The 13,409-nt window shown below is 38.2% G+C and overlaps 1 protein-coding gene across 7 annotated transcripts in view; it reads right to left on the bottom strand.

The window, feature by feature from the left end:
* Window positions 1-2,303: 2,303 nt before the first annotated feature.
* Window positions 2,304-13,409, bottom strand: part of ESR1 (estrogen receptor 1) — a 173,998-nt gene continuing 162,892 nt past the window's right edge. For 6 of the 7 annotated variants that reach the window (XM_032443211.1, XM_032443212.1, XM_015858163.2 and 3 more), the window contains 2 exons: window positions 8,508-8,691; window positions 2,304-7,563 (listed from right to left, as the gene is read on the bottom strand). In XM_032443211.1, coding sequence (XP_032299102.1) covers window positions 7,329-7,563; window positions 8,508-8,691 — 419 coding nt within the window. In that variant the 3' untranslated portion in view covers window positions 2,304-7,328. 7 annotated transcript variants of the gene reach the window in all.

The raw sequence follows: 13,409 nt of genomic DNA, 5'->3' as shown, positions 1-13,409 counted from the left end.
CTGAGGGAACAACATCTGGGGAAGGTAGCTGTTCTGGAAGGGCTCATACATAGAGAAGAAAAGTGATGGGCCCAGTAATGATGAGCCATGAATTTCAGCTCCAAGAGCTCTGCTGTAAAACAAGCAAACTGAAAACTCTCATTGTAGCACAGTTTCTCAAATGAAATCACTGACTCCTGGCTGGAGAAATGTGCCCAGCTCCTGAGAGCAGAGTCTCTTTTCCTGTTGAGGTCTTCCCCTCGTGGATCTGAGCATGTTGACATCTCAGTTGGTGAACCAGCTCTGGGTTAGGGAGTGGTCTAGACATTTCTGTGACTCTGTATGGTCACACTGTTCTCTTTGGAATGAGAGAAGTAGAAGACTGCCTAATCTCATTTGTTATGCACTACCTTAGTTCTTTAAACTGTTGTCATTTTAGCAGCTGTATGTATGCTCAGACTGTAGCTGGTTTTTATTTAGGATTGACAAGTCTTTGATTGTGAAGTATTCTTTTGTACAGTTGCTTTTGTAGATTAGACCTGTGAATGCTTCGCACATTCAGGTTTGCATGGTTTTCAAGGAATCTTCTCTAACATGTATGTAGCATCTATCATCAGACTTCTATATTGTGCATATCCTCATATATGTACATGATACTGTTATGAACATTATTGTGTACACTCACTAAAGGTTTGGATCCTTGGTGCAGAGCACAAACTCATCCTATGCCTCACTTTCTTCAAAAGTGCTTTGTGACTGGAAAACAATGAATTCACCGAGTGATAATCCCACTCAGAGACAGCACAGAACAGAAAATAGGTGGAAAAAATATATAGAAGCTGTATACACTCTACAATATTGATAGGTATATATAAGTATTGATATGCCTCAATGAGTATGTAAATGTTGTAAATTAGTGGCTTGGTTCTTTGCAGACCCAATGTAATTCTGAAAATAATTCACAGGGTAAGTTTAATATTGGAGAGTTTTTGTGTCATTAAAAATTATCTTTCATTTTTTATTCACTTCTGTTGCAGTTTAGTTGATTCTATCACCAACAGAGGAGCTTCCCCTCATCCACCTTTCCCTCTTCTGTGGGAGAGAGGGGAAAGAAGTAGGAAGTATGCAACCTAGTTATCTAGGTATAGCTAATTTACTACAAATGATAAAAGGAGTTAGTTAAAGGTAATAAACCGAACAATGTGAGAGAGATGTTCTGGCTGTGTTGCTCACTGCACTACTGGAAACAGAAGAGAGGTCTTCTCTCTCACTATAATATTCCTTCACCAGGAATCAGAAATCACACAGGGAGTGCTGGAGTATTCTGGGGCTGTAGTTTCTCTCTTCTTAATGTATCTTCTCAGAGAGCAGGAACACATGTAAAATGACAGTGCCAGGGGCAGGACAAGGAAATGCAGCTTCTTGGCACTGTGTTCCATCAATGAAACAGCTTGCTGCATGATGTCATGATATGGAATACTGATAAAACCAGGACAGCTTCCTTTCTCACAGCTCAGACAAGACACCTTTCATCCTGAGGAGCAGGCTTCACTTGGGAAAGACATGCAATTTTACTTGAGATTAGCTAACTGATGGTAAGAGGCACGTGGCTACATTCACACAATTTGTCTACTCTGCCATAGTCTATTCCACAAGATAAAATAAGAAACAGATAAAATTATAGAACCATAGAATGGACTGGGTTGGAAGGAACTTTAAAGACCATCCAGTTCCAACCCTATTTCTATGGGCAGCACTGCCACCTGCTAGATCAAACTGCTAAGGGTCCCATTCAGCTTGACCTTAAATACCTCCAGAGATGCAGCATCCACAGCTTCTCTGGGAAGCCTTTTCCAGTGCCTCATTGCCCTCTGGGTAAAGAACTTCCTCCTAACATCTAATCTGAATTTCCCCCTTTTTACTTTAAAACCATTACTCCTTTCTCTATCACTACACTCACTGATAAAGTCTGTCTCCAGCTTTCTTTTGGGCCTCTTTATGTACTGAAAGGCCACTAAAAGATATCCCTAGAGCATCCTCTTAACAACCTCAATTCTTATCAGCCTTTCCTCATAGAAAGGGTGTTCTAATACAGTAATCACTTCTGTTGCCTTAACAGGTCCACATTAAAGGATGTATGTGTAGTACTGTAACAGTGACTTCTTTAATGTCATCAGCAATAGTAGAGACCTGGACTAACACATTGTCAACTCTAGTTATGGCCAGTCTCTGATGTTTCTGGGGGGAAAATACAAAATTAAAACAAAAACAAAAGCTTTTTTATTTTTCTTTTTAAACTATGCAAAAGATGATAACAAATGAAATAAATGGCTCTGGTTAATTATTTATTTCAACATCAAATACACTGATAAAAATCTTGCACCAACTGGGTAGCCTATCAGATTTTTCATTTAGACTCTTCAGAACATTTAGGTGCAAAACAAAGAAATAAAACTCACCAAAACAAAGACATGAATAATTTTATATGCATCAGTAAAAGAACAGAATACTTCAACAAATACATTATGGCAGCTGAGTCTATACCAAATAAAGGACTTTCCATTGAAAGACTACATAATGCACACAAAAGCATCAGTTATAGTATATACAACAAGGTGATACATAAAGTGGCTTGTTAATGAAAGTCTCGAGACCAGCAGTCTATCCCTTCTGCTTTCAGTGGACACTTGCTGAAGAAACAGACTTCTAGTTATAGGCACACAGGAGTACAGAGCATACTAATTTGCAAGATGGCAGCATATACTTTTTTTTCTTATTCTTTTAATTTTTTAGGCACATTTGAATGCAAAAGTGGTTGGTTTTTGTTTTTTTTTAGTTTTTTATTTTTTAAACACAGTGCAAAATGGAATAAGGCTATTTACATTTGAAAGATGAAAGAGACTGCAAGTAGAAAAAGCGGGATATTAATGTCAATTCTCAGATTAATTTGAGATTCTGCTATAGATGCAGGTGGCAGCAAAGTCTGGTTCATATTACAATATGATTGTTTACATGACTTGTCCTTCACGTACGCCGAATTTCTTTCATCTCTAAAGCTATACTGCAGTTGAAGGCAGCATTGTAAAAGGCCATCTCTTCATTAAGAGAAAGAAATTCATTTTGCATAAGTTCAGCTGAGAATGCCTTATATACAAAATCCCATTAGCTTTAGGTTGGGTTGCATTCTAGTTTTAAAGCAGGATATATATATATATAAAAGAGAGGCTTATTATATTCCTACCAAAGCCTGTGGTAAGACTCAGACCAGAGTGAGGCAGAATTTTTACATTGCTGGTAGTTTGATTAATTTTAACCATTTGGCTCAGCTCCTAAGGAATCAGTCAGTCTCAGCTGGGACTGATAGGGGCTCCACTAAAAAACTGCTTTTGATGATGGTCTGAAAGGTTTGATGTTTTCTCTCTTTTCTATTTTTTCAGTTTAAATTGTAGCAACATGCTGAACAGTCCTTGCAATATCCTTGGGAGATCAGTTCTTTTTTGCTTTAATTATTATAACGTTAAACTATTAAACACCTTAGTGTACAGGAGAAAAAAATATTCAAGATATATCACTGAAACATAATAGTAAATTTATCATGAACACGCACCAAGAAACCCTCATTAAAATAATTTACCCCAGTACAAATTCTACTGCCCCAACTGACAGTTTTACCTGAGACAAAGTCTGCAAGATCGAGAAATGGCTCGAACCATTACAAACTAGAGTAGCTTTTACATATTGTTGGAAAGACCAACTCCACTGGGTGCTACACATCATTCTATACACATCCTCTCCTGCCTCCATAGTTTTTGGTATTATTTCAGGAACAGCAACCATATTCTCAAGCAAATCTAGTTCATTGGGTCTATTTCTGGCTGATGCTGGTATTACATACCCTATGATTCTAGGATGGTTGGGTGGTTTTTTTTTTGTTTGTTTGTTTGTTATTGTTTTTTTTTTTAGGTTTTCTGTTTGTTTTTTTTTATTTGTTTTTGTTTTCTAATCTACATATAAACATTATAAAATAATTATTTCATTAGCTTTCAAGAGACATCTCTATGAATGTTTTGGTAAAAGCATTATTAGCTGCCTTAAATAGTTTTCTTTAAATTCTTTTTCTTTTTTTTAAACATGCTATATATATCTTTGTTTAATATCCAGCACCAGGTATTCAGGTAGTACTGGCTTGTCAGCTGCAAATATAAAGCATATATGTATATATATAGAGATATGTATATATACACACATAAAATATCATCCTGTGAAATAATAATTATTGAATGTCAGGCACAATTGTCTGCATACACGAGAGCATAATTTGGAATTCCATATGAAAAAAGCTACCACTTGTATATAATAGACTTTAATTTCTTGAATAGCTACATTCAACAGTCTGATATGTGGACAATCGTCTTTTCAGATAACTGTGGGAAGGTTACTATATTAATTAAGGTGCTACTTCAAATAAAAGATCTTCAACAAGTTAAAGACATCGGTCCTGAGACTGCCTCAAGCTAAACAAATGCATCTCTGGAAAACACTGTTTTTCTTTATTGGGTGCCCTTAACAGTTGTAACCACATAATTGACTCTAAATGATTTCACTGCCAGGGCTGAGTCTAGGAGAGCATTTGTAATTATGGCTGTGAACTGACAGATTATTTCCTGTGTTCTGGGCCTCCACTTGATACCCTTCCATATGCTGCATACCACTTCAATTCATACTTGCCCATTTTTGCTGGGACAATCTGTTGAAAGCAAAGGTACTTAACCTATGGAGAATCATCAAAATCTGGCCCTTTTTTGTGAATTGCTTTCCATCAACTATTTTCTTCTTCTAGGACAAATTTACATTTGATTTGATGCAGTACATTTTTCTGGTATATACATACAAGGGGAGACGTTTATTTCAAACAATTTGCTTAGCAGCTGCTGAGCCACAAGCTTGATCTTCATGGCTTGTCATATAGAACACACAAGCTGCACATAGAGCACTGAAATCTTGTAGCACGAGGCTGCATGTAAATAATGATGGTGTAAGCACAGAAGTGTATCTACAGGAATTCCTGTGTTCCACACAAATTTTAACCTGCACTCACATGAAGGCGTTCATGATTTTCCTAACACGTTCAAAAACCATCTACTAACTGTGACAAAATGTGTATTTTCTTTCAAGGCATTTGAAAGCCTTCCAAAAGCCCTTAAGTACCAAATTTGCACACACACACACACACACACACACAGTCTTAATGAATACACAAAAATACAACTCCTTCAGCACATTCAGAAAAAAAACAACACTATTACACGCATTAATAAAAGGCCTATTAACTTACAGTGACTGCTTCACACATTCAGATTTGCACAGTTTTCAAGGAATCTTCTCCAACACGTAGGTAGCATCTATCATTAGATTTCTAAACTGTACTTATCCTCAGGTATGTACATGAGACTGTTAAGGACATTATTATGTACACTCACTAAAGAACTGGATCCATGATGCGGAGCACAAACTCATCCTATGCCTCGTTCTCTTCACAATTGCTCTGACACTGGAACTCACTGAACATTGCTTGTTTAACAGTGAGCATGGTTAGACATAGGCATTCCTGTACCGCACTATTATTATTTCCTATATTTAGTCTTGGTATATTACAATCATCATAACCTAACATAAAGGCTAAAAGAAGCATCCCCAAACCCTCCTATGGCGCTGTGGCCAGCTGCTATGAAGCAGCCTATACATGTGCTATCAAACTTCCTTACTTACAGGTGGTCATTTCCAACCAGCTATTGAAATAGTCCCTGGTCTGTGCTAACTCCCTAATTGCACGTGAAAAACAGGTGTGCAGGTAGCACAGGCAAAGATTGTCATTAAAGAAATAAAATATCCCCACAAAACATAATAATCAGGTTCCAGTACCCAGCAACATTCTGTGACATTTGATTTTCTAGCATTAAAGGCAGTTAAACAGCAGCACAAACTCCCATTTTGGACAGTTTATACAGTGGATAGGTTGGTCTTCTTCTTCAGTGTCTCTCTTTCATAAGTTGCTGAAATTCTTACTGTCAGTGGACCTTTTGTATATTTATGGTTCATCTGAAGAATCCAACCAACCTGCATGAAAAGCAATTACACACATGCACGGAGAAAGCCAGATGCACCCTCGATGTGCAGTTCTGGAGTCATCCGCCATGTCTAAGTCACATTGCCCAGTTGCGGTGCCATAGAAGAGTTGGATATTAACAGTGATCTTTGAGTTTCCCCCAGTGAGAGCCAAAGGAAAGCAACATAGTGCAAAACCTGTTGCACTGGCTCTCATAGCAGCCCTTCCCAGTACGGTTAGGGAAGACTGCCACAAGAGTGATCATCCCACCCTGCTATGCCAGTCTTACACTGGTATCCTCATCTCTTGGTTTGTAGCACAAAAAAGCAAAGGACAGGAAAAGATTTTTTCATAAAATAGCTTTGGTTTGTGTATGTTATAGAAGGCATGGGTTTTATGGTTTTGTTTTCCTGGCATGACGATTTCTGTAATCACCAGGTCTGATTTAAGAGAGATTATCCATGTTATCTATATCTCTGCTTGCCATGTTGCTTACGATTTATACACAGCCAAGCAACAGAATTTTATTTCCTAGGATCAGACAAGATAGGATGCACACAATGTAATTTGGCTAGGGGCTAGGATAAGAGAATCTAAGAGTTTAGTCAGTATGATCTTGAAAAGAAGCTGTCTGCAGATGCAAACCAATAAGGTTTTCAACAGTTTTCAATATAAAGAGCCCTCTTCTAGTTGAGGAAGAAGGGAGGCACAAATCAACCCAAACTATCAAGGCAGTCACTAGCATTGCAATTTCACTGTGGCACACTAAGATGCTGATCAACTTCCTGTTATCCCTCACAGAAACACATCCAGAATCAACCAAACTGCTTCAAAGTTTCAGGCAACTAAAGTACTAAGAGGGCTCAGAATTTTGGGTGGATACTAAGGCTCCCACCCAGAAGATGCAAATATGCATGGGTGTTATGGCCTATTAATTTATGGCAAACAAAATGTTACAGTTTATATTAGGACTTAGCCAACCCACATGCAAAAGTAGATTAAAACACTGCAAATTTCAAATTAAGTTAGCCTGACAATCCTTGCTAGGTGTTCATAGCAATGAAATGTCTTTTGTTTAGAATAAACAATCAATTTAGGCAAGCTCTTGACAAACACTCAAATGGAAAATGCAGGTGGCTGATGTCATTGGAGTGTTGGCAAATGTGGCACTGTAGACGAAATGAAGCATGAGCTAGGTAGTACGCTGCTGGGTTTCTCATACCATCATATACTCTGATTTTGTTTATATTGTATTCTGCATACTCTCCTCTTCTTTGCTGTTAATGTAAAAGGACTGCAAGGAATGCGATGAAGCTGGTGCAGTTGTCAGCTGGCTTCGGTTCTCCTCTTCCATTGGTGCAGCACTCCTGGCTGCTGGCGCATGTAGACGATGAGCGTCCAGCATCTCCAGTAAGAGGTCATAGAGTGGAACTACATTTTTACACTTCATATTGTACAGGTGCTCCATTCCTTTGTTGCTGTGGGTTTTAACAAAATGGCAGTTACTTCCCAAACATACTCTGAAAAAGCATGGTAACTAAAATGAAGGCAAAGAAACTCCTTAAAATGCACACATGAAAAACCATACCTTGACATAAAATCTTCGTGTTCTGGCTCTGGGAGCTTTAGTACTGTGTGATGCTTATTTTGATTTTAATTTTATTAAATGTGATCTTGAAAATTAAAATCTAGATAACAGAAATGCCTCTATATTTAATAAAGGAATATAATATCTGCTGCATATTTGCATAGGTTTTTCATGCTGCAGACACCCCAGCTAGTGAGCAGCTACCTTCAGAAGTAATTATGTAAGGGAGAATCACTGCTGAGACTACCAACTAACTGCATGTCTCAGGCCCTTCACCACTAATTAGCAAAGGGCACAGTGCTCTAGATTGGGACTCAGGAGATCCGCTTTTATCTTCATCCATAATATACATATAATGATAATAATATCTTTTGTAAAGTGATTCGTAATCAAGCCACTTGTGAGAGGTATCTATTCAAAGGTAAGTTTTTTATTAAATCCTATCTTACAGGAGACTAGGGTTTGTAGAATTAGGCTTATTTTTTATTGTAGAATTACCTTATTTTTCGTGTACTTACTACCTTCCAAAGAGAATAACAAGATGTGTAGTATTAAAAGCAGACAGTGTTTATGGCATTATCAAAACTAGAAGGAAAATAAAAAAGAGAAACAAGGAAAATGTTTACTCCTTCCACACAATAATCCAGAATATGGTTTTGCAGGTCCATCTACACTTATGGAAAGAGGAAGAGGACAGTGGTTTACCTTTTATATAATGGCAACACACACACACACACACACACACACAATGAAGGAAAGCATAACTCCAAGAACACGTGTACATTTGCAAAACCTCCTGCTTGCACCTAAACATGCACCTAACCTTGCTCCTACCTCATATGCCTGATGTGAGAGAGGATGAGGAGGAGCTGAGCCAGTCGCCGGTGCTGCTGCTGCAGAGAAAGACCTGACTTTGCCATGAAGTGTATCAGAGTATCTGTGATTTTGTCCAGAACACGGTGGATATAGTCTCTCTCTTCCAGAGATTTCAAGGTGCTGGAAAGAAAAGTGTACACACCTGGAGTAGGAAGGAGAAAGAAAACCACAGAGAAAAATTACTCTGATATTCAGATTTACTCCCCATATGCCTCATGGTGGCCTCTTTGGCTGCATGAAACCACAGGAGCTTCCTGTGAGCACCCTGCTTTTAAGGCCCCAGTGCATATAAAATTCTAATCACCTGGCAGCTGAGAAGTATGTGGGGACAGGACAGAGGAAGGCGAGGAAAAAAAATAAAGTGATCCAGATCTTCCATAAAGTACTGCTGGGAAAGGGCAGCATTATCTAGGAGCCCATCCACAGAATTAATCATTTTGATTAAGGAGGTGAAGAAGGAAAATAACCACTTTACAGACGTGAAGAACACAGTCTTTCCTAGAGAGACTTTCATCCCACCATGGGGCTTGGATTTAGCCACTGTGGTTAGAGCAGGAAGAGAAAGATGATGCGTCTTCCTCACCCCATGCCGCTTAAGGTCAGGGCTAGCTGGCAGAGGTGGCATGGTTCACCTCTACCCTGCAGCCAGACCTGACCGTGAACTGCTCTCCTCTCTCAGTCACTCAGCCCCAAAACCATGAGGAGACGCTCCTGCCACTTGAGAGCTCTGCAGAACTTACTGACCTAGCCCAGGCTGACAGCAGTATTTGCTAATATTTCTGCTGTTTAATGCTTGAATTCTGGTGGCCTGCTAGGCAGTCTAGGACTGAACGATATGTTACCACAACACATGTAAAAAAAACGGTTTGTTTACAAGCACTTGCCTCAATAATATCTTCCAAAGCAAACAAGACCTTTGAAAGGCAACCTGTTTCAATACAGCTGTCTTTCTTTTCTGCCTGAGAGTGAGCAACATGAAGATGTGGGCCAGAAGGAAATCTAAAATAGAGATCAAACCAACTTGAGACTAGCTCTCCAATAGTCCCTGGAACATCTCCTAGAAAACACCTTAACTTCCACCTCCGTTGCATGCAGCACATCAGATTTCTAACTAGGACGTTCTCTACTAATCCACACATTTTTTACCTTGACTTTGTTCTGTGTGACAAAGGACAGACAATGCAAAGCATGTCACCCCACAACAATGCTGCCAAAGGGCACCTGTTGCCCTCAGCACCAGTTCTTTAATCTTCTGGATTGACCTAATAACTCCAAATAGATCATAATACTATCATACAGCCTTGAATTAGTAAAGGCTTAAGTATAGATGTTGATACCAAAAAACATGGTCATAGTGACTTCAGTGACCTGTCTCTGTAAAGTACCTGACAAATCCTGTGCTTCAAATCTCCTTCATCAACTTACAGAGCCAAGTTTGTATTGTCTTTGGAAAAAAAAAAAGGTCCATGGTATTGCCTTTCATTTAGCTTTTCTTTAATGCATCACATATAGAAAAATACACAATGCAGTTATAGATATTAAGAAGAAAAGCACCAAGATTCATATATACACAAACATGTATGTACTTTAACTTGTTTGTATTGTTTGTAGCTGGATGTTGTACCATCAGAACTGTAGATAAGCATACCCATCCATGCATCAGAGCAGTCAACGTACTGATTTCCTTACCATTTTCTTGATGTACCTCACCTTCTCATTTCATCTCACTACACCAACAACCTAAAACTACCGTAAGCTGCAAGTGGGTTTTATGATGCTGGACTTTCTGTTCTAAAAAGAGAGAAACTTGTGAGTCTAAGCGTATGTGTGTGTGTGTGTGAGAGAGAGAGGGAGACTTCAAAAACAAAAATAAAAGAGCGAAACAAATACAGCACAGCTTCTAGAAAGCAGTAGTAAGACTTCTTTGGTTTGTAGTGATTGCTGCTTGGAATTTGATACAAACAGCACAACAGCCTCTTTTCTCACAAAGTTTTTAATGAGTATTATTTGTACTGAAATGAGTTCCCCAAAAAGGCAGAGTTCTTGGGGCTTTTCTCAGCTGGATGACAATTAACCACCCTCACACATCTACTGATGATATGAGGTTTATTAGACCAGCCATTTCCTGTAGGGGCAAGATACTTCTAAATGACTGATAAAGGAAATATTATCCTCATAAATCCCCTGTGCCTCCAAAGCAGCTTTCTTCAGTTAGCGGATCCTATTTTGTACTTGTATCAACACCCCTTACTTTCATACGTTTGAAAACAACAAAAGGGAAAAAAATGTGTCAGGCAGGATTGTTTCTCACCTAGGTCTGGTCCAGAAGCTATTAAAAAATATAAATCAAAAAGAAAATCAACAACAAAAAAAGATCAGTTTTCCTTTCTACCCCAGGTGATTTCTCCTGCCTTAGGCCAGTGACCAGAAATTTCCCCAGAAGAAATACCAGCTATCCATCACACACAGACGCACACACGTAGAGGCAGAGCTTTGGAACAAGAGTGCAGAAAAATTGTCTTCACAAAGTGGAATTTAAAAATCTCGATCGTCTTTCCAGCCTCTGAAGCAGAAAAAAAGCCAAAAACAGGGCTGAATATACACCAGATGGTTTTCCAGCTATACATCAGTATCATAAAACATTACAGGAGACAGACTAAAGCTAGCAGGTCTCTGCAAACAAGCTAAGCCTAACAGGTTGCACCTAAGCACAAAGATATCCACACCATGGTTTCTTCCAGAGACAGAAAGGCTACTGTGTCAGTTGTCAGCATGCATATCAAGGTATAGTTATACACATATTACTATACCCTGACATATTATTGGACATGTATAACGGAATGTCTTCAACATCTTTTCTGTCAAAATAAACCCCAGTTTAATTTTTTTACATTTAGTGTTCATTGTCACAAAACAAAACAGGGATCTTCTTCCTCTTCCACCAAGCCCCATCAGTTTGTATCTGAAGCAAAGCAGTCTGAGCTAAAAGCAATTTCAGCTTTGTACCATGCACTCATGCAATTCTCCAGTCTTCAAAATAAAGAAATTGATTAAAAGCACACTTCAACAGGGGAAAGAAAAATGATAAGAACTAGTCAGATGGAATGGTGCATCAAGGAGGCCTACAGGATGACCAAAATCAGCTAAATCTTTTCATCTCTGCAAAATTACCAGCTAGGTAAATCATCTGCTAAGGCAGACATGAGTTACATCCTTGCCTGCAAAATGGAAACCTCTGCTTTGCCCCACATAGCACTGTTCTTCTTTTCAGATCCACTCAAACATAAAACATCTGGCATCACGATGCCCTCTTATGTTTCTGGTGCTTATTTTCCAGTCTTAAGAAACAGTATTCTATTAGTGAGCTGAATGTGCTTTGCTTTTCAGTCAGACAACTTACTTATTGCTGCAGCTTTAGAGGGGCACCTTCTGTTTTGTTATTTAGCTGAAGACACTGCTGTCCTTGTTGGTACAGACATGCTGTCTCCTTGATATCTCAGAAAAAAAATTGTCAGTAACATAAATGTATATTTTGCTTTATAAACAAAACTTTCTGTTTTTTCTACACAAACTGAGGGAGGCTAAAAAAAAATATTGCTAAGAAGACATATGTGGATAAAAAAGCTGCAAAAAGAGATTAAACAGCCTTGAAAGATGTTGCAAAAAAAATGAGAAAATAATTGTCTAACAAAAGCAATAAGCAGCACTGCCTCATGTGAATAAACTAACAGATGTCCAAGGATTTAATAAATAAATGTTTATGTACACTCAGAGAATAAATTTCACAAAGAGTTTTAGAATGCAAATAGAAAATGTTTTAAAACAAGAAGCGTAGCATAATTACTCCAATTCAGTTGAAAAAATTTGTTTAAATCCTTTTGAGATCAGCTGGTTACATCATATATCTAGACAAAAAATTATTTTGTTTATCTGCTGTTTCTTTAGTAAAATATTTGATTGTATTTAGATGTAAAACCATAGAAAAACAGTAGGTTAGGAAGGAGGCTTTAAGGTCACGTAATTTCAACTTTCTGCTCAAATAGCACTAACTTCAGGGTTAATTCAACCTGCCCAGAGCTTCATTCAGGTAAATTTTGGTATCTCTGAGCATGGTGATACCACCATCTATCTGGACAACCTGTTCCAGTGCTTAACCTTTCTCTCACGGGGATGAAAATTCTTCTGCTCCTTGGAGGAAAGTCTGGCCTTGCCTTCTCCATGACCTACCCATCAACTGTCTGAGGACAGTAATTTGACCCTCACTCAGCCTTCCCTTTCCCAGCACTCTCAGCCTCTCCCCATACATCATCTACAACATGTGCTTCAAAGCACATAATAATTCATGTCTGTCCAGAGCTTTACCTCAGGGAGGCTGGTTTTATTCCATAAAGTAAAATGTATCCAGAGGACAGTTCAGAGTATCTATGTCAAATCTACGTCACTGCTATTACACCTACCCCCAAACTATCCTATTTTTTTAATCTATTTATCTTTAATCTCTTCTGCTTCAAAAAGAAAAGAAACCTCTGTTATGCAACAGAAACTTTCTGCCCTAACTTTTGGATGTTTATTTCTATAAGGTAACAAAGAATTTAATCCAGATATTAGATGTTTCTATCTATGGTTAAGCATGTTACCTACTGTTATTTAAAATGAGATCTACAGTCCAAAAATACATTTCATCAAATATGGAGAATGTGTACAGTGATAGCACAGGTTTTAGATGACAGTTTATTAATATAAACTAAATAAAGATAAATAGCCACATCTTTGCCACTATTTTCCTTTATTTTGCCATTGGGGGGGAGGGGGAAAAAAAAAAAAAAAAAGAAGAAGAAAAAAGAAAAAGAAAGTATAGAC

This window comes from Coturnix japonica, chromosome 3, assembly GCF_001577835.2.
Source record: "Coturnix japonica isolate 7356 chromosome 3, Coturnix japonica 2.1, whole genome shotgun sequence".
Taxonomy (NCBI): domain Eukaryota; kingdom Metazoa; phylum Chordata; class Aves; order Galliformes; family Phasianidae; genus Coturnix; species Coturnix japonica.
Note: the sequence above shows the minus strand (reverse complement) of the source record. Positions and strands in the feature narration are given on the sequence as shown.